Below are 24,594 nucleotides of genomic sequence, written 5' to 3' on the forward strand. Positions count from 1 at the left end.
GGGAAAGCCTGACAACTACGCACGCATGTGCGCGGCCACCCGTGGGCAGATCCCTGTAAGAGCGGGAGAGGGGGTGCGGTACGGTGAGGAGCGCACATGTGCGCACATCCGTGCATGCTTGTGTGCTCTACCGTATATTTCGTTTCTGTGGCGGTGACGGCGGGCGAGACCCAGACAGGGGCCTTCCCTCACGCCACCTGCTGACGCATGCCGTGGAAGGAGAGGGGCCTCGCTCGCGCATCAACGCACATCTGCCATTAGAAATTGAGAGGGCAGGGGGATACACACACAGAGACACACGCGCAGAATGAAGCGGACGCATCGGTCCAAGGCGTGGGCGGCGGACCTCCCGCGCAACGCTCACTTCCCCACCCGCCACACCTCCGCACTCCAAACAAGGTGAGCCGCTGATGGTGATGCGGCGGCAGCAGCAGCGAGTCACCTCAACGGACGGCGCCCCGCCAGCGTGCGCCAGCATGCGATACAGCGCCAGTGGGTCCTCATCATCCGCCGCCAGCTGGTGCTCCACTTCCTCCGCCGAGCTAGCCAACGTCATCATGCCATTTGCCGGCGCCGCAGATGCCATGACAGCCATGCCCACGGCACGCGCGGTGTCGCGGCTCGCAAAGCACACGCACAAGTCCTGCGCACGCGTCAGCGCAACGTTCAGGCGATGCCAGTCCGCCAGAAATCCGAGCCCGTAGCGACCGAGGCGTCGATTCGCGCTGCGCTCCTCCCTGGCAACACCGTCGCCACCTGCACGCCACTGTGGCGCTCCTCCTGCGTGAGGGTCGACAGGATCGTGTCCTTCTGCGCAGTGTAGAAGGTGATGATGCCGACGTGCGCAGCCATCTCCCGCACCGTCATCTTGAAGAACGCGCGCAGCTGCCGCATGTAGTCCACCACAGCGGTGGCCTCGCGGCGGTTGAGCAGCGACCGGCAGCGCCGCCGCTCCATCGGCGAGTCACGCACGTCCACGAACACAAAGCGTGGGCATCGGCCGAGCCTCTGCGCGATGGTCGCCGGCGCGGCGGTTGGGCTGTCATGTGCGCGCGACCGCGCAAGCACGCTTCGATCGGTGAGCAGCCTCGAGCCGTAGAAGTACTCGTTGGGGAAGGCGGCAATGTCGGGGTGCATGCGGTACTGCGTGCGCAGCAGGAAAGAGGGGTGGCCGCAGGCGAGCAAGCGCACCAGCAGACTGCGCCGCAGCCCGCAGCGGCTCGCCTCCCAGGAGAGCACTGTGGGCTGCAGCTGGCGGGAGTCGCCGACGAGCACGCTCTTGCTCTTGGCGAGAGCGACCGCCTGCAGCACGGCCGGCTCTGTTCCCTGCGACGCCTCGTCCACGATGACCACGTCGAAGGCGAGCCCTTGCACCTGGCGGCCAATGTGGTGAAGCGAGCCAAGCGTGGAGAAGACGATGGCGGCGGACTCCAGCGTGTGCGTGCGAACGGCGCTGCGCACGGCCGCCCTCCCACTAGCGGCGCCGGCACGCTCGCCACGCCCGAGACTCTCCGCAGTAGCCGGGGCACCGCTCACGTGCCGCTCGACAACGTCGTCGAAGAAGACGGGCTCCGGCAACCGCAGCACTTCCCTGTCCACCCGGTCTCGCACACCGATGCGCAGCAGTCCGCCAGCCAGCACCGCATGCGCAGGCCGTTGCGCACCACCGGGTGCAGCTCCCCGCAGCTGCTCGCGCAGCCGCACCACACGCAGCAGCGCTTCGTCCACCCCACAGTTCGACGGTGCACACCGCTGGGTGAGTGCGTGAAGATATGTTCTGCTGCGCTCCTCATCACGTCGCTCCCTCTGATGACGGGAGGGCACACACACATACACACACACACACACCTCTCAGTGCGTGGTACCTCAGGGCCCGGTGCACCCCTCCCCCCTCACCCCCGCCCCTTCTATCCCTGCCAATGTAGAGCCCACCTCCGGCGGTGACAGGGTCCGGCCCTGGGGTGACGACGGTGCGTCGGGGCGGCCGACGGCAGTGAACACGTCTGTGCCATCCATACGATGGGCAAAACGTGTCAGGGCGACTCGAGCGTACGCCTCACCCGGCCCTCGCACGGCCCACGGATGTGTGGGGGAGGAGCCCGCGTGCCACCCCGAGAGGGGGGATGCACCGGGGCTGGCGACCGGCATGACGGGGAGCGGCTGTGTGGGGGTGGGGCAGTAGAGCTTGAGGCAGGGGTCGGTGGTGGGGCGTGGTGTGGCGCTCAGCGCGTGCTGTACGGCAGACAAAATACGCACGCGCACCCGCGCACACACACACGCGGCCGACGAACAAACAACCACCGTATATGCGGTTTGCGGAAGGCGAAGGGGGGAGGGGGTGTTGAGGGCACCGGCGGGGGTGGGTGAGTGCGGGCGGAGAAACGACGGCGAAGGGGCGGGGATGGACGCTTGCCAAGGGGGGAGCGAGGAGTGGTTCATCAACAACCACAACCGGTGTAGGATAGGGCACGCACGTACACCAAAGGCAGCGCATCATAAGAGAAGAGAGACGTCCGCTCCCTCCTCCTCCTTTTCCTGTTGTGTTGCCTGTCTTCTACACGAGCGGAGGGTGGGGTGGTTCAACGTGGTGGACGAAGGGAGGGCGCGTTGTGCTGTGCAGCACCAGCGGCAACCGAGATGAGGCTCGGCTGGATATGGTTTGTGGCCTCGTTGTACTGGAGAGAGAGAGGCCGTTATAGTGTTAGGCCCGACTCGGAACGCGCACACGTAGAAGACGCCACAACTGCGCCGTCGTGAAGGCGGGGGTCCTTGCCCGACGTTTCACTGCGGTGAGGGGGTGGCATGTGTCGCTGACGTCGGTGTGGCATCCAGCATCTTGTCTACAGCGCGAGTGTGAATGCGGAAGGCCGGGGTGATCCATGCGCCGCAGGAGCACTGCGACCCCGTCCACGACTGCATCCCGAGCTTTGCATGGCAGCGGGGGTTGCGGCAGTAGATTGTGTCCGGCTGCACCACGGCTCCGCTCGAGTTCGCCTCGCGGATGTCTTCTGCCACCCATGGCGTCTGGTCAGGGTCCAGGAAGAGGCTGGTGCAGAGCTCCGCGGGAGATAACGGTCCTGATGACACATTGCCGAGTGCGCCGTCGCTCTGCAGCGGGCCGCCACGTCTGAACTTGAAGGTTTTGTTCGCCCCCTTCTGCGGGTCGTGCGTGAGCACCTCCGCGGCGTCGAAGAGACGTAGGCGACAGTGCCGGCACGCGTAGTAGTACGCGCGTACGTCGGGACCTGCCTTGCTTGCGTCTGAGGGTACGGGAACGTCGTTCGCGTTGCCGGCGGCCGCCGACTCGACAGCGCGCGTGCCACTCTCCGCCTCCATTGTATTCCTGGGTCGCCGATCCGGCCACGTGAGGCGGTTGGGTGGTGGAGGGCGTGGGGTGGGGGGAGGTACAACGGAAGGGCGGTAGTGATGCGTCGACGACTCTCGGCGGTCGTGCTGCACCTTCTGTCGAACTAAAGTGGCGCCCCTCCCGCAAGGCGGTGATGGACCTGCTCGCTTCCTGCAAAGGCGCGCGCAAAGATCAGAGAGGCGAGACGTGGGAAGGTGTCAGGACGAGTGGAGGAGATGGGGGAGTAGGGAGGCGGGTGCACACACGTGCACCGATGTCGCCATCCAGCCGAGAAAGAGAGAGGGAGTGATGTGTGGATCCTGGTGCGCCTATGGGGGTACATGTATTAGGGCTGCGTATGGTGCAACGAGATGGCCATCACCGCCGTGGACAGAGATAAGGAAACATACGTGTTACCTATGCCTGCAAGAAGGGGAAGAGGTGCATGCGTGTGTCTGTGAAGGGCGGCGTTGTCGCACGCGCGCGACAGAATCGGAAGCCATCGAACCGCACAGGACAACCTCCAGCTGCGCGCAACGACAGGAGCTGCGTAAGGGGTGGGGCGCGGGGAGGAGGACAGTCTGTGTGTGTGTGTGCTTGGGTAAACTCGTGTGCTGTGCGCTTCGTCTGCTTTCATCAGATGCCCCTCTTCGTGCGCGCTGCAGGTGCTCCCTGCCGTCTCCTGCGCTGCTGTTGCCTCGTGTCGGGGTTTCCTCTGTCTCGCCCCCTCCCTGTTGTCCTGTCCCGTCGCGCTACTGGCGCTGCTGCTCCTCCATGGCTTCGACGAATTGAAGGAATTCCTGCGTGATCTGCGTCACTTGCGCCACAACCTTGAGCTGCTCACGCGAGATGCGGAGCGAGCTCTGCGCAGCCCCAGACGCCCCGCGCACAGCTGCAGCGCTGGCCGGGACTGACGAGGGGGTTGCCGTGGTGCAGCACAGCGAGGCGAGCTGCGGCCACTGCACGAGAAAACGCACAAAGTACAGATAATGAAGGTCGCCCGCAATGGTGTCGCCGGCGTCGGCGGGCGCAGGTGCCTTCTGGCCTGCATTGCGACAGCTGTCCAAGGCACGCAGCGCAGCCCACTCCTGGAGCTCGGCAGACTCGGTTTCGTACAGTAGAAGGTGCGCCGCGGTGCTCTGGTACTGTTCCGCCACCACCGCGAGCACGGAGAGGTATAGCTGCTCCTCTCGCGCAGAGTAGGCAAACGTGTCGACGAAGTCCGTGCCACTGCGCTGCGCTGCGAAGAATTTGACTACGGACTCGCGCAGAAGCTTAAGCACGTGGCTCGCGCTACAGGAGGCGTCGATGTTCACCATCGCCGTCGATGTTGTCGACGCCTCTGCGCCACCAGCCGAAACTGAAGAGTCGGAGGAGGCTTTGGCGTCAGCGGGGGAGACCGCAGGGGGGTACAGCTCGTCGCGCGACACAGACACGCCGACTCGTCGCAGAGGCAGCCGTGTGTGGTGCACGTGGTCCAGGGTCAGCCTACGCCGCAGCAGCGGCGGGATCGTCAAGCTCGGTTGGAGAGGGGTGGGGCAGACTTGCGGCGTTGCCTCTGCGACGACCTGCACCCGAGACCCTGGGACAGGGGCGCGAAGTCGTCCACCGGAGGCGGTCACACGCTCATCCGCGCGCTCACGTTTGCGTGAACCAGCGGCCACCGCACTGCCGCCGTTGCCTCCACTGGTCGCCGTGACCGGGTCAGCCGCGGCTGTCGGGCTCGCCTGCCCGGAGCGGTCAACGTCATCACCGCCCGCAGAACCCCTTGCCGTCGCGGACGGGGTGGAGGTCGATGCGTTACCTTTACTCTCGTATACTTCCGCACCCATCGTCGTGCCGCGCAGAAAAGCGGCGTGGCGAAGGACAAAGTCGTCCACGCGGCGGTGCGCAAAGGCCTGAAAGGAGTGCGCGAGTGTCACCCACGACTCCACCTTCACGTTGAAGGTGATGCAGTTGCGCACGAGCAGCTCAATGTCCTCACGGAGCCTCGTTAAGGACGTGGCAACGGTGTCGCCGTAGACAGGGGCGGAGCCAGCCGTGTAGTACCCCTCCTTCGCGCGCTGGTGCATGAGGATGAGGTTCATGGGGTGTGGGCAAATTTTCCGATAGCTGTCGCGCAGGTCCGGGTACGCCTCCGCCACGTCTACGGAGAAGGCACCGCCGTCTTCGCGTCTATTCAGCGAGTCCACCAGTTGAACCACCTCCCGCGTACTCGGGAGCGCCGCCGCTGCGGTCTTGCACGTCGTTGACGTGCCAGCGCTTCCCTTCTTTGGCACGGTGCCATCCGCCGACGCGTGCTCTTGCGACGCGCTCGCCCTTGGCAAGCGCAGCCGCGACACGCGGCACCCGCCGTTGTGCTCCAAGACGAAGGCATCGATCTGCTCAAGCGCGTGGCGCTCAAACTTCGCCGCTGTCTCCGCGTACGCGCTCGTGGGGCCGTTATATGCGATGCAGTTCGACGCCATCAGGGCAATGTCGGCCTTGAGCCCTTCCAGACGCAAGTCGTAGCTGTAGGCTCCCTCCAGTGCCTTCTGCGCGGCGGTCGCGAGATCGCAGCGTCGCGGGCAGACCTTCGTGTACGACTCCGCCAAGTACGGGTACGTCTCCAGGACGTCTACAGCAAAGATGTGGTGGTCCTCGGCCCGGTCAAGCGAGCGAACTAAGGCGGCGACGTCCGCCTCGTTGTACAGCTTCGGCGTCGTCGACATGATGCGTGCGGCGGTGGAACACCGGGAAAGGGGCACAGACCACCACGAGCACTGGGGAGGGGGGAGCGATACTCCAACGAAAGCGCTCGCCACGGCAACGAGGCGGCGGTGCACCGTCACACGCATGCACGTCGCGACGACTACACAGCCAGACGCGAGGCGGCTCCGTTTCTGCTGTTAGGAGGAAGGGGGGGGTGAAGAGGAGCGGGGCGTCCGAAAAATATGCGTGCTTGCAAGCGTAGAGGCGTTGTAAAGGACGGAGAGCGTTGGCGCGTGCGTGGATGGGCTGCGGGGAGGGTGGCGCCGCTGGGCCAATCACGCTCAAGCACGTTCACTGCTGCTCTTCCGGAGGGCGTGGGGATGCGGGCATGCAGATGTGTTGAGGCGTGTGCCAGTGGATTGGAGGGGGGAGGCAAGAAAGGGAAAGACGCGGTTGGACCGTGCCACCCGTCACAACAGACGTGAGGGTCATCATGAGGGTCGAGTGTGAGAGACGGAGGGCGCCAGAGGAGTAGCCCTTTTCCGCTGAAAAAGGGGCAGGAGGCAGTCCACCGAGAGCAGAGCTGCCTTCGCCGCGTTGGACAAGCAGCCGAGTCAGGCACACACGCACACACATACAGATATATGTAGTACGTCTCTGCTGTGGAATAGAGACCCATGCATGCGCTTGGCTGCCTGTGCGTGCGTCGAGGGAGGTTGGCCCGGCCCAGCGTTTCCATGATCGTACACCGACCCACCCAATCCACCTATTCTGGTTTGTGTGTATATATATGTGCGCTGTACATCTCACCTCCACACACCCTCGCGCCGCGCCGTCCTTCGGTTGCCGCCTTCCCTCGGATGGAATAGGGTTGCGCATACATCGCACTTACACGCACATCGACCAGCGCCATCCTACGGGCCGCAGCGCGCAGTCGGGCGCATTTCTGCGGCGGCGGCGATCGTGGTGGGGGGGGCGGGGGGCGCGCGTCTGTCGTTGACGGTTGGGGGGAGAGCAGCGACGGGGGAGAAGGGAGGTGATGCCATATTTTCAATGACAGTCCAGATCGTGTGTGCAGGCGCGCATGTGCACCTGCACGTTCCGCGGGAGGTGGGTGGGCGAAGGTCGAGAGTGAGCGGAGGGTATGATGCGCGGGAAAGGGGTGTGCGCAGGAGGACGGAAAGCAGAGGAAGGCACACACGCACGCACACACGTACACACACAGGCACCAGGTTCAGCGCCGTGGCAAAAGGAGGATGGACCTCTACAAATCCGTCACGATTACCGATACATGTGCACACACGGAGGGATAAGGACGCCCCGCCAAGGCACAACCAGCCCCCCTCCTCGTCCTCCGAAAGCACCGACGCACGCCAACACTTTGAGCGGCCATCATGACAATGGGGGCGAAGGGGGAGGGGGAGAGGGCACACGCGCCGCCGTGTCGCTGCCGAATGGACGCACGATAAAGAAAGGAGAGACGCGTGCGGCGTTTGCCTTCTCTCTTGCTCGGTGCCCCCCCCGACTAGCGAAACATCGGTCGCTTGTTCATGAAGGCCCACGTCTGCTCGTACACGGCCATCGCCACCCCCGAAACGGGGCCCGCCTTGATGAGCGAGGCGGCCAAACCCCTGTAGAGGAGAGCGGGCTGGCGCAGCACCGAAAGGATAGCGTGTGCCTGTCGTGCCTGCACCAATGTCTTGATGGTGTCCAGCGGGAAGAGGAGCCCCCAGGTAGCCATGGAGGCGACTGCGCCAGAGAGGAAGGCGCTCATGTTTGTCTTTCGCGAAGGGCGGGTCGTCGTTGTCGTCTCTGCAGCGGTGCTTGCGGACGGCGGCTCGAAGAGAGGATGCTCGCGCAGGAGTGCGTAGAGGCCGAGGTACATGCCGGCAAAGCACACGTCCTTTGCCACGTTGTACCGAAAGCCACGGTAAAAACCGAAGAGGCCCTCCCGGTGGTAGATACGTCGCGTGCACGTCCAGGCGTTTCGCGTGTCCATGGCGGTCTGGCACTGTGTCTGTATCTTAATAACGTGCATAGGGCACCCAATCAGCGTCCCCACGCCACCCGCCACGGCACCGCATACGAAGCTGTTGCTGCCGATCCTTACCAAGCCACCATGTGCGCCGTCGCGCGCAGCGTCCCAAGCGCCACCCGCACCATCTCTAGCTGCTCGGTCAGCGCCGTTGCAGCTTTCCGGCGCGTTCCTGGCGAAGGCACGCATCCAGTCCCACAAGGCGAACTGCAGGCTGCGCTTGGCGCCTTCCATTAGCAGTGGAGGAGCCACCCCGCGGTAGAGGCTTCTTGGACCCTCTGCCGTGGCCATCGACCACATCGTGCCAACGGTAGATCGGCACGTGTGAGGCCCGCCTGCCTGCATGCGAACCTTCGCGGTGTCAAGTGGGTGACCGAGCACCACGGTGGTAGCGCCCTGCGCCGCACCGGGGACGAGCGCTACGAGAGACGTCTTCATGAGGTGCAGGAGTGCCCACTCTCGCTCGTCCACCTGTGGCACGACGGAGGTCGGCCAGGAGGGGCTGGCCACGACCATCTCCGACTTGCCGGCGGGTCTTTCAGCGAGAGAGGGGTGACGCTGCACGGAAAGATCAAGTCGATGGCGCTTGAGTGGAAGGGGGGAGGGACTCTCTGCAGCCGCCGGGCGGTAGCAGCGCGTCGGCAAGTTTCCAGAACGTCAGTAGGTGGTGCCAACGCGCCACACACGGCGCGGTGCGCAGGGGTATACGAGCAAGAGAGGGAGGCAGTGAGCGGAGGAAGTGATGCATGGCGCCCGTCGACTGTATGCCTGCATGCGTGCGCTACTTGAGAGAGATAGGCCCCCGGGCAGCCGCTGGACGAGAGGAGGCGGCACTGCAGGTGAAGACGATCAAAGAGCCCTTCGTGGTTTGGTCTTCGGCCGCGCGTGTGTGTGTGGGCCCTCCCGTCATCGAAGGAGGGGGGAGACGTCGTGGGGAGGTCAAAGTAAGGGCCGCAGCACAAAGGCCGCCACCCGCTGCATCCTCGCCACGGCACGCACAGATTGATCGACCCACTAAAGACTTACGGCGACCGTCTCGACGGATGCGGCCAGCAAGGGAGGATGGGAGCCATGAGAGAGCACCGTTGGGGAGAGAAAGTGCGTGCGTGCGGGGGTGCAGCAGGGATGACACCCACGAACGTCCTGTTCTCCGTCCCTCTCTGTCTCTGTGCGGGACTGTTGAATCACGTCACGCCGTACGCTGGGCACAAACGTGATGAGGATGGCAGGTGGTCGCTCACCCACGCAAGCGCGCGAGCCAGGTGTGCCTGAGAGGCGTCTGCATGGGAGTTACCCGACACACCTAGACGACGCGTGCGCATTTTCGTGTGTGCACCGTTGAGCTAGGCAGCACAGAGAACCACAGAGGGAGAAGGGGGGGGGGGCGCACATGCGCACCTATGCCAGAGAGCAATCGACCAGAGGGCGGCGAAAGGCGAAGAGCAGAGCGGCGAGAGGGGAGGGGGCAGCGAGGGGCAGTGTGCGCGCAGGACAGAGACGCCGCCCGGCGACAGCCTCTCCCCCACCTCTCTCAGCGGCTCCACGACCGCATGACTATGTACAGGGTTCAGCTCCAGAGTAAGATAACAGAGGCTCACAAGAGGATTTCGCGCACGAGGGTGCGCTAGCAGAGAGCGGCGCACGCCTTCATCGGCTCACGACGTATGGCTTCACAACCCAGTCGCTGTGGCTCTCCGTACAGCCAGGGCACGTTATGGGGAGGACTTGACCGTCCTTGTCGCGATCCATGTCCACGAGTTCTCCATTCACGTCTACGCGAAGCAGGCGACGACCGCAGCGGCCGCAGTAGTAGGCGCGACGCTGCACTGAGGACATGGCGGAGATGACAGAGACGCTGCGGTGCTGAGTTGCAAGGGCGGACAGAAACCCTACGCGGTGGGTTGAGCAGCTGCCTGCCACCACCGAAGACGCCGTCTCCACTGCGGCGCCGGACTGTCCTGCAGCGCCTGTTGCCTCCGCGTCCTTCACGCGCAGCGACCGCTGGCTGGGGAGCGGCACAAGGTAGCGATTGGAGAGCGTGGTCGGGAGGTTCATGTGATTGCCTTCCTCGCTGAACGGCGTCGACGGCTGCCACGACATGTGGCTCAGCTTGCAACGCGGACACGTCATCGGGAGAACGTTGCCAAACGCGGAGGCCGAGAAGGGAAGGGGAGCGCCATTCTGATCCATCGCTAGCACGTGGTAGCCGCACAGCATGCAGCGCCACGAGACGTTTTTGCGCTGACGATAGAGCGACGTCACGTTGGTTGCTGCCGCCGCCAACGGGGCACTGAGGGATGCTGCAGAGACATCACTCATCACCTGCGCACTGGAGCTGGCACCGCCACCAACGGCGCCGGGCAGTTCCGCCGACGTGAACGACAGCGTGTGTGGCACACGCTGGCTCTGATTGTGTAGCGCGGCCAAGGACGCCAGCGTCCCCAGCTGCCCGGAGGAGGCGAGGGATGATTGATTGGTGGTGGTGGTAAGGGACGACGCCTTCTTGATCGACTCCCCGGTCCCATCGGCGGCTACCGAGGCGAACACGGCCGGCAGTGACGCCTCATGTCCGTAAAGCTCGGACACCCAAGAGAGACCCTCCGCGGACCGCTTGCCGCGCGAGACCTGAGGAAGGTGGTGTGTGTGTGTCTTTGTGTTCGCGGCAGAGGTGGCTGCGGCCATCGGAAACTTGTTGCACAGCACTCCGCTGGCGATTGTCGGCCTTACCGAGACACTCGTGGCGGTGGCCATATCTCTTCTTCACCTTGAAGACAAAACGGACGACCTCTGAAGTAATGTGCTGCCCCGCGTGTGTGCTGCGGGCGGTCGGCGAAGACGTGCAGGCGGGATAGAGAGCAGAGGAAGATTGAGGATGGGCCACGCGATGCTGTCAAGGCCCCCCCCCTCCCCCCAGGCGTACGCGTCTCCGTAGGAGGAGAGGAAAGGGGAGGGGCTGGCCACATTGAGAAGCACGTGCACCGTACGCCTGTGCAGATGTATGCGGGTGGGTCCGATGAACCACGTCGGGAGGGGGTGGGTGGGTGGGTTCTCCCCCCTCGCTTTCCTCGCTTGCTTCGCGGAAGGAGCGGGCCTGTCGCACATGCCGTCAGCGGCGATGTCGGTGGGACGCGCGCGCGTGCTTCCCGCCACCATCCACCCGCCGACATCGTAAGAGGAAGTAACGGAAGAAACGACGCGCCCGCGCTATTTGTACATATTGCAGCGCAACGGAGAAAAAAGTGCGCGTCGGCGGCGCTCGCACCTCGGAGACGTCGAGGCCGATGCACGCACAAACACGCACGTGGGCTCATGCGCGTGTGCAAACACTCGGTGCACGTGAAGCGGGTAGTGAAGGGTGTGGGAGGGTGAGGGAAACGGCCATCACACACGGGGAAGCAAAGCAAGGTGTCCAGCGAGGTGATGCTCCGACAGAACAGTTCATGCACCGAGCCCCTGGCGTGGCACACCGCTTCTCCACCTTGACCGACGACGTCGACGCCGCCGCCCCCGTCATACCTCGACTGTGGCAGCAGCAGCAGCAGTAGCAGTAGCAGGGTATCACGCCCATCTCTGCCACTTTACGCCGCGTGACCCTTGGCGTTTGTGGATGGCCGCTTGGGCACCGCGCCTTCTGCGTCCCCGCCCGCCTCGTCAGCGAGTCGCACCGACGCGCTTGTCAGGTGTGGCAGCTCCAGCGCGCAAACATACGGCTCCGCGGCGCCATGCGGTCCACAGCCCCCAACGAGGTACACAATGCGCTGACTTGAGACAGCCACGGCAGCGTGGTGACGCTGCAACACAGAAGCCGCCGCCTTCGGTAGCTCTAGCCGAACCCAGCGAATCTTCACCACTGGCACCGCCGTGCTTGCGCTGTCCGCCGGCGTGCCAGCAGGCAGCTCTGCAAGCTCTGCGCCGGCGCCGCTCATTACCTGCATCACCCACGCGTCAGCGCATACGGCGCCTTCGGCGTCGAGGCCGCCGACAACCAGTACCTCGCGCTGCACAACATCCGCGACGGGGCCGCGGTGGCGGCTTGTCGGTGAGGCAGTACCAGGGATCGGCACTGCTGCGACAGCCACTGCGTACCGCGCGCAGGGTACGGCGCCGCCTCCCACCACACGCACCGGAAGCCACGCGCCGAGCTTGGCATCGTAGACGGCCACATCCTTTAGCGTGGTGAGTGTTGCGGACGCGGGGGCAGACGCATCGAGAGCGGCAGGGGAGCCCTTCCCGTCCTTGCCAGATGCACCACCACGCTTACCCGGTGACAACGCGCGCATCGCGGTAACTTTCCTCGCGCGGGCCCCCTTGCCAGCCGACGCGCCAGCGGCCGCTGCACCGGCGTCGTCTGCTTGCGTATGGACTTGTCGTCCACTCACAACCACAATGTATCGTTGGTTGAGGCTGCACGCGCCGTGCGCGGCCCGCGGCGGCGGCGGGCCAAGGGCCGGCGGCAACCTGGGTGTCGTGCTCGTAGGCTCGGGAACTGCTGCCTCCCTACCCTCGGCGGTTCTGTGCTCCCCGCCTGCCTGCTGCTTCTCATCCAAGTTCCCAGACGCGCCGTCGATCTCCTCCAGCGCTGCGGCGGTGCCTTGCTGCGTCTCGCCCCCGAAGCGGAGTAGCCGACCCTGCACACACGTGACGGTATGGTGACTGCGGGAGCTGCTGGTAGCCGCGGCAGATGACGGTGGAGGTGTGAAGCTGTTGTCTCCGTTGGCGCCGTCCGCGAACGCGCGCACTCCGGCAATACGGCAAGCACCGCTCCAGCCACCGTCGGCGTACATCACTGACGGCCCGTCGGCACCGTTCTCCGATGGCCATGAGGCCCACCAGGAGGCAAAAAGCGGCCAGTCGTGGTCTTCCGCAGCGCCGGCGTTTGCGCCGCGGATCGCGTCCTGCTGCACTGCCCACCGTGCTGCTCCCGCCTTCCATGCGCGTGCCACAGCAGCATGCGCTTTGATAGCGAAGGTGTTCATTGCTGTCGGCACCGACGTGTACTCCCATAGTGGAGCTGGAGCCTGTTCCACTGCGTGTGGTCGGTGGCACGGAGTGCCACCAACGACGCAGAGCACTGACTCACTAGGCGACAGCATTGCCGCGTGGCCCCACCGCGCGCCACCCATCAAGCACTCCTCCTTACTGGAGGCATCGGCGACGGTTGTCGCTGTCCACGCTGACGGTGCGGTGACCTCCACAACCAGCGGTGGACCGCTGAGGTCTTCGCCGTACAGCGCCGGTGGCCCACTCGCCGCTGCTGCTGCCGCCTTTGCCTTGCTGCTCGACAGCTTGGGCATGAACACGGAGAGCCGTTCGTCTAACGTTAAATCTGCGTGAGCGGCGGAGAGAGGGGGAGGGGGCGACGTCACGCGGCAGAGTCCGTGCTCGCTTGAGGGAAGTGAGGTGCGCAGAGGACCTCTGTAGGAGTGTCCGTTGTCCCGAGTGGGGGGGGGCGGCACAACTGCTTGTGTGCTTGCGGAGGAGGTGGGCGGGAGATGGGGGAGGGCCCTGTGCGTGCGCGTGCATTCGGGCGTGCAACGCGGATGCAGAGCAGGCGAGGAACAGAGAAGAGCGGCAAGGATGTCGGAGGAGGGGATGGTGGAGGAGTTGCCCAGCATCAAGAAAATATTTCAGCGGTTGGGCCTCCCCACCTCCTCCGAGAGTGGAAGGCCCGCGCGTGCATGCGTGTGCGTACGTGTGCGGGAAAGGGGAAGGGGAGGGCACAGTGACACGCATCTGTGTGCGCTTATCGGCTGTCGAGCGGGGCTGGATGTGGCCTGAGGTGTCGGTGAAGAGGAGAGGGCAAACTCCTGAGACATGCGCTGACACACAGAGGCACAGAAGGGGAAAAGCAGACAGAAGAGGAGGAGGAAGCGCTCAAGCGAGCGGCTTTCTATGGACTTACCTACGCTGAAACAGAGCTTCTAGGGGAGGGTGGCGGCGGTGGTGGTGGTGGTGGGGGGGGGGGTTGGGACACATGCTCGGTTAGGATACGTCTTCGCTTAGAGCTACACTCGAAAAAGGGCAGCCGTGGGCACTATGCGCGTGTGCATGCGCCGCTCCTCACCGGCTCCTCAGCCGCACCAATTTGCAGACGTGCAGAAACACACAAGTATATATCGACACAAGTGGTGCGCCTCCAGTCCATGCTCAAGGGGTACTTAAGGGGTTGTCCATGGAGTCCAGCAGCTGCAGGACGGACTCTGGCAGGTAGGAGGCGGCGTAGTTGCCCAGTCGACCCACATGAGGGGGAATGAGCACCGGTAGTAAGTACTTTTGGCCATCCACCTCGACCTCCTCCATGTACGCACTTTGGTACGTAGACGGGAGCGCCGTGCGCCTCTGTGCTACCCGTACGTCAGGCGGCAGCAGCGCTTCACAGAAAGCATGCGCGAAGTGGATGCAGTTGTGTTTCACGAGGTGATACTTGTTGCCCTGCCACGGATCACACTGCTCAAGCCTGGCAACGAGCTCCCGCACTTCTAGCGCGCTCAGCTGTGTCTGCCCGACAAAGAACTGCTCACGGAAAATGTGCGGCGGCGAGTGGCGAGGCTCGACGACACGGACGCCGCTGCCCTCCTCGCAGCGGCCGTACTGGTACTCCTTGTCGTACACCTGGATACCAGCGTGGTGCACGCCAAGGCCGACCGGCCAAAGCCAAGAGTTGGACTTCATAATGTCGTACACGTTGACGAAGACAGCGTTGGGCTGGCGAGCTGCGTCCTCGTAGCCCGTGGAGGTAACTGGCACGTCCGACTTGCCGGCGCTAGCCGAGAGGGTTGTAACACCGGATTTCGTGGCGTCCATTGCTACAGGAGTCGTCTCTCGCCCTTAAAGATCTGGAAGAGAGAAGCGGAGAGAGCAAGAAGCAGAAGAAGGCGCAAATACGTGCGCGTGTTGGACCGAGCCGCAAGAACAGTTGACCAGGTAGAGTCCGGCGTCGGTCTCTCGGAGATGGAGTGTGGGGGTGTGGGGGTGATGCGTACGCGGCACAGAGGAGAAACACCCAGTCTACGTGAAAGGCTCGCACAGACACAGAGTATATCGGAGTTCGATCGTCCGTGAGAGAGGTGCTTTCCGCTGGGCAAGTGGGGAGGCTGATGCGAGGAGTAATGACGTGTGATGGGTATGGGCGGGGTGGTGGGCAGGAGGTGGGCAGGAGTAGAGCGCGTGCAGATGCATGCCGAGGCAAACGAAGGAAGAGACCGCCTGCGACAGGAAGAGAGGACAGACATCGCGGAGGTACCCTCTGAGCATGCGCGTCCTCGCACGTGCCCTCCCCTCATTCCTCCTCTGCACACACAAGCACACGTTTATGCCAATGTCCAAACCGGAGAGAGAGGGTGGGGGGGGGGGAGGTGCGCGGGGCGTGCCATCTTAGCCGGACCGGCAACGACACAGCCCTTTACAACTTGCACTGGCTTCTTCGACTCGATGGCCATCAGCGTCATTCCTCCATCCAGCGAGACACACACACCCGTCACGGTGGACGCGGACGCACGCACACGCTTGCTGAGGACACGGAAGAGGGAGGAGATCGAGGAAGGGAACGGGTGAAAGACGAAGTCGAGGAGGGGTGCTTGCAGGCGCAGGGCTCCAGCATGGGCGACGCAAGCCCCACGAGCGAGCACGCAAAGATGAGAGAAAAAATGCAGCCGCAGCCGCAGCAGCGGCCGAAGCAGCGGCACGCACACACACAAAGATTGAGAAAGGCGAAAACGTAAGTAAGGAAAGGGTGCAAGCAGCGTGACGAGCGAAACGGAGCAGCAGCGGAGCCACTGCCATATCGCATGCACGCGGGGGGGGGTGCACACTGTGGAACTAAAACACGCACGCACGCACACATCGACTTATTAGTCTCCTGTGCTGTTCACATGGCCCTCATGACGATGGGGGCGAAGGGGGAGGGCACACGCGCCTCCGTGCGTGGTGTCACAGGGTCCAGTGTCCTCCTCCTCCCCTTATATCCCTACCAATGCCGCACCCTCCTCTGGTGGTGACAGGGCCAAGCGCCTACGACGCAGTGGCTGAGGGAGGGAGGGAGGGGAAGGGGAAGGGGAGGGGGTTGGGGTGGCGTGTCGCTGTGGAGCGGACGCACGATGAGGGAAGAAACACGATACATTATACATCATCGCTGTGCACATCAAGTCGGGTCGTGTCGATGCGTAAGTGCACGTCTGCCATGATGTGCATCGGTAGCAGGGCATATCCTAAGAGAACATGAGCAGCAGCAAGGGAGTTGACAGATGGAGGAACGATCTGTGCTCTGACCTACGTGTCAACACACACACACACACAAACACATGTGCGAAGAGGCACACCGCTACCCGCCCTTGTCATCATCAAGACGACCACCATCAGCTCCACGAAAAAGCAACAGTGAACGAGGGCACACGTCGATGCAAAGGGCGTGGAGAGGGAGATGAGAGGACGGAAACAGCGTGAGGAGGAGGGCGGCGATCAGCGCACAGGCCTGAGTGCATAAGAACATGTGCATAGATTTACAAATTCAGAGGCGTGTGTGTGTGCATGTCTCACGTGACGCTCGCCCCCTCTCCTCCACACAAGACACACGCACAACGCTCGCCGACTACTAGCATCCGCTAAAGACCTGTGCGGGTGTGGGGCTGCGGTGCTGGGGTTGTGCTTCGATTCGCATTGGGATCCGCAGCGGTGGGCTGCTCTCGCTCCGGGGGCACCTCAGACATGCTGAAGAACGAGCTTTCAAGTCGGTCGAAGTTCCGCATGGAAGATTTCGGCAGGTAGTGCGCTGCATACCGCGCTAGCCGGTCGACGTGGCGCGGTATGAGCACCGGCACCGAGTGCCGCATTCCGTCCACCTCGACCTCCACCATGTGCATCTTCTGCGACAGTCCCGCCTCCTCCACCCGTCGCGCCTGCTCCACGCGTACTGCGGGCGGCAGGAGCGCCTCGCAAAATGCTCGAGCGAAGTCGATGCAGTTGTGTTTCACGAGATGGTAGTTGTTGCCCAGCCACTCCACCTTGTCCGAGAAGGCCACCACCAGCTTCTCCACCTCGGACGCGCTCAGCCGCGTCTGACCGAGGAAGAACTGCTCCCGGTACGTGTGCGGAGGCGAGTGGCGAGGCTTGACACTGCCGATGCCTTTGCCGATGGGGCGATGACCATACTGGTACTCCTTGCTGTACACCTGCACGCCGACATGATGCGCGCCCCACCCAATGGAGCACAGGAGCGTGCTGCTGCCGTCCACATCGTAAACATTGAGAAGGACGGCGTTTGGCTGGCTCGCGTCGCGCACCTCCTCTATCCACCCAAGCGGGTTCAGAGAATGGCGCTCCTGCGTCGGCGGAGCGCCATCCCCGTCATCTGCACTAGCCCCGTCCATGGTTGCTCCGGCCACGGCAGGGTACGTTAACAGCCCCTGTGCAAGGGGAGAGGGCGGGCCAATGTGGGGAGCAGTAGAGAACACAAGAGCCGGCGCGGCACGACTAAAGATCTGCGAAGCACACAGCCGGCTGCCAGGAGGTGTTGCTCAACGGATGCCCGGAAGAAGAAGATACGTACCGGTGCTGCTCACAGGATCCGCATGCGCGTGCGTGTGTGTGTGTGTGTGGAGGGAGGGAGGGAGGGAGGGTTGGTGGTCGTAGCTGCAGTCTCCGCGTGGTCAACACGAAGCCAAACAGAGAATGGCGCCCCCCTCCTCGCGCCCTCACTCTCCTTCCACAACCGACACCGCGAACACGCAGATAGAGTGGCGAGCTGAATATGCGGGCCGCAGGGGCAAAGGACAGGAGCACGGGAGCACAGGAGGGGAGACGACCACAGAGGTCCGTGCGCCTCCCCGATCGCCTGTGTGCGACTAGGTGCCTGCCCCCTCCCTACCTGAAGCACGCGCACGCCGGTCACACGTGAGGGCAATACTTCAGCACAGGAAGGATGGGCGGCCGAAGAAGGGAGAGTCACCTGTATGTGTGGATGTGGACAAATGTGGGTGGTTGCGCGACGAGTGGGGGAGGGAAGGTAGTAGCCTCGTGGCAAGCATGATCGCACTACTTCGTCAGTGTCGTAGCGTCGCCATGCAGTTGTGTCGGTAGAGAGCGCGCGCCTGCATGTACGAAGTGCGCCGGGTTGGAGTTTACACCTTGATGCCGCTCTCGTGAGGTCGCAGTCTCTGAGAGAAAGGGAAGGAGGGCAAGCATAACCCGGGCGACGTGCCTGCGCTTGTGATCGTCACCACTTCCCGTTAGAAATAGATGTAGTCGAGTCGCTCGCATGTCGTGGTGGGTCCTCGCACCTGCGCAGTTGACAACCAGCGACGGCCCTCCCTCTCTCTTCCGCAGAACATGCAGACACACACGGACACACATATGAGCACATGCCGGTGCAGCGCCGTGAATTGGAGGGGCGTGCAGTGTGTGTGTGTGTGTGTGTGTCTGTGTGTGACAGTGCAACTTCATGCGTGACAGCGTGCCGGGCACACTATCGGAGGAGCGGAGAGACCGCACAACATGTGAAGAAGCAGCGAGGACCTTCGTCAGAGGGCAGCATCTCCCGCCCTTTCCTCTGCTCACACACGCACATGCACGGAGCGGCTGAGAGGGGGGGGGAGTACAGCGCTGCTTGTCGTGTCCCTCCTCCTGACCCTCCATCCCCATGCAAACCTTCACAAGTCATCGTCGTCACTGTCTATGACGACAACCTCAGCCGCCTCACGTCGCTGAGCCTTTGAATGACGCACGGCGTCGTTGGCGGCACTGGAGGTGGGGCCGGCGCCACTAGTGCTGCCTCGTGCATCCCCCTCGTCGGCGTCCACGACTACAACGCCGCTAGTGATCGGTGCGTCACCACCACGAAGGCGCCGCCGCCCAGGAGCAGTCGATGTACATGCCGGTCGTAGATGGGGCCATGCAGAGGCGGCTGCAGCGTCAATGCCGCCGAGCGAGTCGGTGTTACGCACGGCGTCACTGCTGAGCGTGGGCCACCTGGTAATCCACTGCTGCGCTTGCGCCACCGCTGTCCAGTATGCTTGCGCACACCAGGTGGCGCTCGGTTCGGACGACAGCGACGTGCCCTCTCGTTCTGCTGGCGAGCGCAGTGCGAGCGCTGCCACGTTGACAAAGTTTTCCGCTGGCGTGACAGCCCCCGCATGAAGAAGGGTGCAAGGCAGTGAGGAGGTAGAGGAGAATGCAGTGGACCCGATGCTGCCGCAGTGGACCCAGCGCTGACCGCCCTCAGCGGGTCGAATCGCGTCCCCCTCATGTTCGGGCTCGTCACTCAGGACACCAAGCGACACAAGCTCGGAGAACGACTCGTGGTTTCGTAGACCGTGCAGTGTGGCCATGATGGGCCACCGGGAGACGACTTGACGCAGCGCAGCAGCTCGACGGCACACAGGCGCAAGGACGTCTGCTTGGGCCACCGCTGTCAGCGATTCTCTCGTCGACCCGCCATGAGGGATCTGCTCTCCACCTCCTCGAGCGATCACCGTACTATGCTCTAGAATATGCACGATGTACCGGACATGAACAGGTATGCCGCAGACCCAGACCATGAAGAAGATGTGGCTCTCTACATCCTTTACGGTCCACTGCGCCACCCGCTCTGGTGTGAGGCCCTGCATGAGCACCGGACTGGCTTCATCCGGCGGAGAGGGCAGGATGACGACATCACTGGCGGCTGCGGCTGCGTCAAACTGGGGAGGCAAACTATTTCGCATTGTTCAGCTTCTCCTCCTCCGACAAGTTTCCCTGTTCCTGCCGTTCAGCCCACGTCGAAGCGCCTCTGCATCGCCGAGAAGTTGCTCGGCGATCGCCACGCTCTCGGTGACGGCGCACATCATGCGGGGAGAGGGATGGAGAAGATGTAAAAAGGCAGAGCAGAGTGCGGGATGGCGCGCAGTTATCATGGCAACACTCCGAGGACATGGCATAGTGGTGACAGACAGCGCCTGCCAACCACGTCGCCCGTGAAAGCAGGAAGGTGGTCGGTGGCGACGTGGGCGAGGGAGGTCGGATGGCAGCAACGACGGGAGCGAAAGAAGAGGGGGAAGGGGGGGGTAATGGCAGAGGGGAGGGATGGGAGTGCTCCCACGCACACGCTCAGCCGCACCCCCCCGCTTTATCAGCTCCCGTCTGTCTGCCGTACAGCCTGAGCGTCCCTTTCGGCTACGCCACTCCACGCATCTCCGAGGACGAAGGTGTTTTTACATCACGCGCCCTCCTCTGCCTCAACGCCTCCCTCGCCCCTCACGCACCGATGCAACAAGTAGCTGTTACAAAGTGCACGGGGGGGGAGTAACAGAGGTTAGGCACCATCGTGTTCGTCTCTGTGCGCCTGCCTCCGGTGCACAGACCTTGCATTGACTGTACTGGTACTATTGTTCCAATGGACTACGCGACCCTTTCAGTGAACTCGTGTGCGCTGATGCCTGGATGCGCTGCCGGCGGTGGTGCCACTACCCTTACCCTTCGACGTCACCAGTGACCCATCTTGCCTCAACGACCCGTTCCTTCCACTCGTTGCCCGCCCCTCTCGCGCGCGGCGACGGTGGGGAGTGTCGGGAAAGTCAAGGGGGAGGTTATGGAGAAATGAGAAAGCACTGCGAAGGCGGGTAGAGTATACGGGGGTGGGGGTGGCAGCAGAATGCCCACCGCACGTACAACGTCAGCAACGCGAGCAGCCAATGCGCCGGCACCGTTCCACGACGAGGGAGTTCGAACAAGCGCACACGAATCACACAAGAAACGAAAGGATAGCATGAACTTTACATTGAGTAGGGGGAAGGCGAAAATATGGCGCAGTGATGCACGCCGCAGTTGCATAATCAACCGAAAAGTTGGGCGTGCGGGAGAGCGAGCAGGTGTGCGTGCGTGTGTGTGTGTGGGGGGGGTGAGGCTGTGGGCCTCATGGGAGGCCAACTCAAGTCATTGAAGAGGAGGTACGGCATGGTAAGCCCCTCGCAAGAAGGGCCGGGTCAGTTTGGTGCAACCTACACTGCACCGTGTTCCATCCCCTCCACCCCAACGCATAGTTTCCCTCCCTCCTCCGTCTCTCTCGCACGCGTAACAAATGGCGTCACACGCGTGCGCGAAAATACAGCCAAGGGCGTTTGCGAGTTTACATAGAACACCTCGAGGCGGCCACACGGCGTGGGAGGTGGTTGTGGCGATGGCGCGCACAGCGCGTACACCGCATTCACTACTTCATCCACATGTGCATTTCCCCGCCGACGTGATGCTGTCGCAGTCTCGTCTCCGCCGATCCACTCGCCTACTGCTCTCACTTCGCAGGGACTCAGTCGACGGGCGGGTGCCTGAGAGAGAGCGAGATGCAGAAGAGGAGCACACGAGCCAGCACAATGATGGGTGGCCCAGAGAAGTGTGGGTAGGCTAACGACCGCCACATCGCGAAGTTTTCCGGGGAGGGGGGGGGGGGCTTTCAGCTTTCATAGGCTAAAATGAAAGGTTGTAGCCCCGTGCACCACATCACCGTGTCTGTACATCATCCGTAGAGCGGCCGGCGCACTTACGCCTCGATCTGCGCTGGCGCAGGGACGGCGCCGTCCGCCGCGTTTAGTGAAACCGCCGCAGGAGCGGCGATGGCGGCCGCGCTGACACCGCGTACCAGCGCCTCCTGCTCCTGCTCCACGAGAGCTTTGGCCTCCGCGATGCGTGCCTTCTTCTGGAAGATCTCGTGCTCTTCACCTTCGACGTACTTCATCGAGCGATTCACGAAGCGGGTGCGGGCCGCGACGGACTCGTAGCCGAGCTCCTGCAGGGGGTGCACAAACGGCTTCTCGGTGCGCTCGCACGAGGCCAACACTAGCTCCTCGACAGACTCGAACACCTGCTCACCGGCGTCCTGTGTGGCGTGCAGGGCGTTAATGACCCCCTCCACCGCCTGCGCCTGGGCCAGCATCTCCGCCACCTCCTCGCAGTAGTGCTTGAAGTTGGGGTCGAGACTGTCCATGGAGCTGTCTCGGTTATGTTGCGCAAGCCGGGCCTGGCGCTCCAACGTGTCGAGGCGGTGCGTCTTCTTCACCGTGAGCTCTCCACACACGAACACAAACGCGCGGTAGACCTTGAGGAGCTCGTCAGACTCGTGGTCAATAATGGCGTTGAGAGCCTTCTCCGCGTCCTCGTGGGGCAGCTTTTCCACCATGGTCTTCACGTACTTCTCCATCTCACGTATTACAGGCTCGCATCCATTGCAGTACTCAAGGCACCGCCGCAGTCGCTGCAGGTGCTGGTCCCCTATAGTGACGAACTCCTCGTACGCCGTCACGCGCTTCGCCTCTTCCTTGACGGCCTCGACCACGTCCTGCGTCATGACCCGCTGCTGCTCCATCACCCTCCGCAGCTCCGCCGCCTTCTCTAGTATTTCGTTCACTAACTGGACCTTGTGCTCCACAACGGAGCCGAGCGATGCCTCCATCTTCCTCTTCTGATTCTGGAAGGCGGTCTTCGCCGCCTCGTGCGTGGCGGCCTCGCGCGCACGCGACTCTTGGCACCTCTCCAGGTCCGCCCTTACTGCAGACTTGATGGCATGCTTGTGGTCGCTGAAGGCCTTCACGGCATCATCGGCGTCCTCGCGCAGCTTCTGCAGGCGGTCAGCAAAGTGCACCACTTCGCTGTCCTCCTCTGTGGAGCTGAGAAAGTGGAGGCGCTTCACGTAGGAGACGAGGTACTCGTAGCGAGCCGCGATGAGGTGGCGGTGGGCCCGCTCCACCTCGACGACGTCGCCGTGGCTGAGGGCGGTGTCGTAGACGGCCTGGGCCTCGTCCACCTTGGTCACGTACTTGTGTTGCTGCTCATCCATCTCTGACAGCTCATCCTTGATCTCCGCGGTGGGGTCAACATGCTGGATGTCATGCAGCGCCGCCAGCGTCTCGGAAAGATCGATGACGGAGGTTTTTGGGACGTGCGGCTTGATGACGCTCAGGCTGTCCTTCACCACGAGGTAGCGACCCCGCGGCAGATCCTTGTTGGTCAGCTGGCACAGGGCGTTTGCGAAGGCGTTTGCGTCCAGTGCCGGAAGCGTGCACAGGTCCTCGATCTCCTCCGGTGTCACGCGCTGTTCGCACTCCCCCATGAAGCGCGCCTCATCCCAGCCAGCAGGGCGCTCGTGACGGTAGCGCTCATGCAGCTTCGCGGCGGCTTCCAAAATGCGCTCGCCGTTGAGCGCCAGCGATGACAGGCGGCCTTCCGTGTACGTCACGAAGTTGTCGGCGATGGTCAGGCCATTTTCCGCAAGCTCGGCAATGGCAGCGATGCAGCGGTGATTCTCGACATTCTGCACGTCCCGTGACGGGTACGTGGGCAGGACGATCGCGCTGCTGCTCATCATGGTGTCGTCCTTCTCTATATATGACGGTCGCGTGTGTGCGCGGTGTCTTGTGGGGGCGCACGAGGAGGCGAGCGAGAGAGGGACCGGAGGGTGGTGCGGGTTTCTACTGTGGACACAGACGCGAGAAATACACACACACACACAGAGAAAGGCAAAGTGCGACAGTGCTGAGTGATGGTACACAAACCAGCAGGAGAGCCACCAAGCGGTCGGGTGGGTGTGCGTGTGGGGGTGTGGAGGAGGAGGAGGGGGAGGGGCTATCGGCACATAAACATGTGGGCGGGCCGTACGGAGTGCAGTAGAGTGAAGGGGCAGGCAAGGTGGTGGTGATGGTGGTGAGGACGGAGGCAGAGACGCATCTGCACGAGTTCAAGTCGCCGATTCGCACACACGCATGTGCGATGTGTGTCAGCAACCTGAGCGCGACATGCACGCTCAGAAGAACGCGGTGGGTGCCGGCGTGCAGCCATTATGCCTGTGGTGAGACAACTTTGTGTCACGCAGTGGGCCTACACATCGTTAGCTCCACGACGGCACTTTCGTTTCACTTCAACGCGGGTGTATTTTCTCTGCCGTACAGCACGCGCTGAGCGCCACACCACGCCCCACCACCGAGCCCTGCCTCAAGCTCTACTGCCCCACCCCCACACAGCCGCTCCTCGGCATGCCGGTCGCCAGCCCCGGTGCATCCCCCCTCTCGGGGTGGCACGCGGGCTCCTCCCCCACACATCCGTGGGCCGTGCGAGGGCCGGGTGAGGCGTACGCTCGAGTCGCCCTGACACGTTTTGCCCATCGTATGGATGGCACAGACGTGTTCACTGCCGTCGGCCGCCCCGACGCACCGTCGTCACCCCAGGGCCGGACCCTGTCACCGCCGGAGGTGGGCTCTACATTGGCAGGGATAGAAGGGGCGGGGGTGAGGGGGGAGGGGTGCACCGGGCCCTGAGGTACCACGCACTGAGAGGTGTGTGTCCGTGCCCTCCCGTCATCAGGAGCACGGAAAAGCGCAGATGGGGTTTGCACAGGTTGAGAGTGATGGTGAGGGTAGGAGGGGGCCCGTCGTTTCTGGCGGTGCCCACAAGCAAGAAAGATAAAGCGGAAGTAAGCATCCACGCACCCACATGCACGTGCGCGCACCCGCATGGGCCGAGTGCGCGCCGACACAGTCAAGCACGGAGGCGACGGTGGTGGGCGTGG

At 63.3% G+C, this 24,594-nt stretch overlaps 9 protein-coding genes across 9 annotated transcripts; all 9 read right to left on the reverse strand.

The window, feature by feature from the left end:
• Positions 1-2,781: 2,781 nt before the first annotated feature.
• Positions 2,782-3,336, reverse strand: LMXM_09_1250 (conserved hypothetical protein; the record flags this gene model as incomplete). Its single annotated transcript, XM_003872758.1, has 1 exon — positions 2,782-3,336. The coding sequence occupies one exon, from the start codon at positions 3,334-3,336 to the stop codon at positions 2,782-2,784; it is 555 nt and encodes a 184-aa protein (XP_003872807.1).
• Positions 3,337-4,098: 762 nt separating this feature from the next.
• Positions 4,099-6,057, reverse strand: LMXM_09_1260 (conserved hypothetical protein; the record flags this gene model as incomplete). The annotated part of the gene is made up of 1 exon (XM_003872759.1): positions 4,099-6,057. The coding sequence occupies one exon, from the start codon at positions 6,055-6,057 to the stop codon at positions 4,099-4,101; it is 1,959 nt and encodes a 652-aa protein (XP_003872808.1).
• A 1,505-nt stretch (positions 6,058-7,562) lies between these two features.
• LMXM_09_1270 (putative mitochondrial carrier protein) lies at positions 7,563-8,588 on the reverse strand (the record flags this gene model as incomplete). The annotated part of the gene is made up of 1 exon (XM_003872760.1): positions 7,563-8,588. One exon carries the CDS (start codon positions 8,586-8,588, stop codon positions 7,563-7,565), a length of 1,026 nt encoding a protein of 341 aa, XP_003872809.1.
• Positions 8,589-9,719: 1,131 nt separating this feature from the next.
• Positions 9,720-10,823, reverse strand: LMXM_09_1280 (conserved hypothetical protein; the record flags this gene model as incomplete). Its single annotated transcript, XM_003872761.1, has 1 exon — positions 9,720-10,823. One exon carries the CDS (start codon positions 10,821-10,823, stop codon positions 9,720-9,722), a length of 1,104 nt encoding a protein of 367 aa, XP_003872810.1.
• An 827-nt stretch (positions 10,824-11,650) lies between these two features.
• On the reverse strand, positions 11,651-13,366 carry LMXM_09_1290 (conserved hypothetical protein; the record flags this gene model as incomplete). The annotated part of the gene is made up of 1 exon (XM_003872762.1): positions 11,651-13,366. The coding sequence occupies one exon, from the start codon at positions 13,364-13,366 to the stop codon at positions 11,651-11,653; it is 1,716 nt and encodes a 571-aa protein (XP_003872811.1).
• Positions 13,367-14,219: 853 nt separating this feature from the next.
• LMXM_09_1300 (conserved hypothetical protein) lies at positions 14,220-14,876 on the reverse strand (the record flags this gene model as incomplete). Its single annotated transcript, XM_003872763.1, has 1 exon — positions 14,220-14,876. The coding sequence occupies one exon, from the start codon at positions 14,874-14,876 to the stop codon at positions 14,220-14,222; it is 657 nt and encodes a 218-aa protein (XP_003872812.1).
• A 1,796-nt stretch (positions 14,877-16,672) lies between these two features.
• Positions 16,673-17,437, reverse strand: LMXM_09_1310 (hypothetical protein, unknown function; the record flags this gene model as incomplete). Its single annotated transcript, XM_003872764.1, has 1 exon — positions 16,673-17,437. One exon carries the CDS (start codon positions 17,435-17,437, stop codon positions 16,673-16,675), a length of 765 nt encoding a protein of 254 aa, XP_003872813.1.
• Positions 17,438-18,715: 1,278 nt separating this feature from the next.
• LMXM_09_1315 (hypothetical protein) lies at positions 18,716-19,768 on the reverse strand (the record flags this gene model as incomplete). The annotated part of the gene is made up of 1 exon (XM_003872765.1): positions 18,716-19,768. One exon carries the CDS (start codon positions 19,766-19,768, stop codon positions 18,716-18,718), a length of 1,053 nt encoding a protein of 350 aa, XP_003872814.1.
• Positions 19,769-21,576: 1,808 nt separating this feature from the next.
• On the reverse strand, positions 21,577-23,394 carry LMXM_09_1320 (putative paraflagellar rod component; the record flags this gene model as incomplete). Its single annotated transcript, XM_003872766.1, has 1 exon — positions 21,577-23,394. One exon carries the CDS (start codon positions 23,392-23,394, stop codon positions 21,577-21,579), a length of 1,818 nt encoding a protein of 605 aa, XP_003872815.1.
• Between the last annotated feature and the right edge of the window lie 1,200 nt (positions 23,395-24,594).

This window comes from Leishmania mexicana, chromosome 9 (assembly GCF_000234665.1).
Source record: "Leishmania mexicana MHOM/GT/2001/U1103 complete genome, chromosome 9".
In the NCBI taxonomy this organism is placed as follows: Eukaryota; Euglenozoa; class Kinetoplastea; order Trypanosomatida; family Trypanosomatidae; genus Leishmania; species Leishmania mexicana.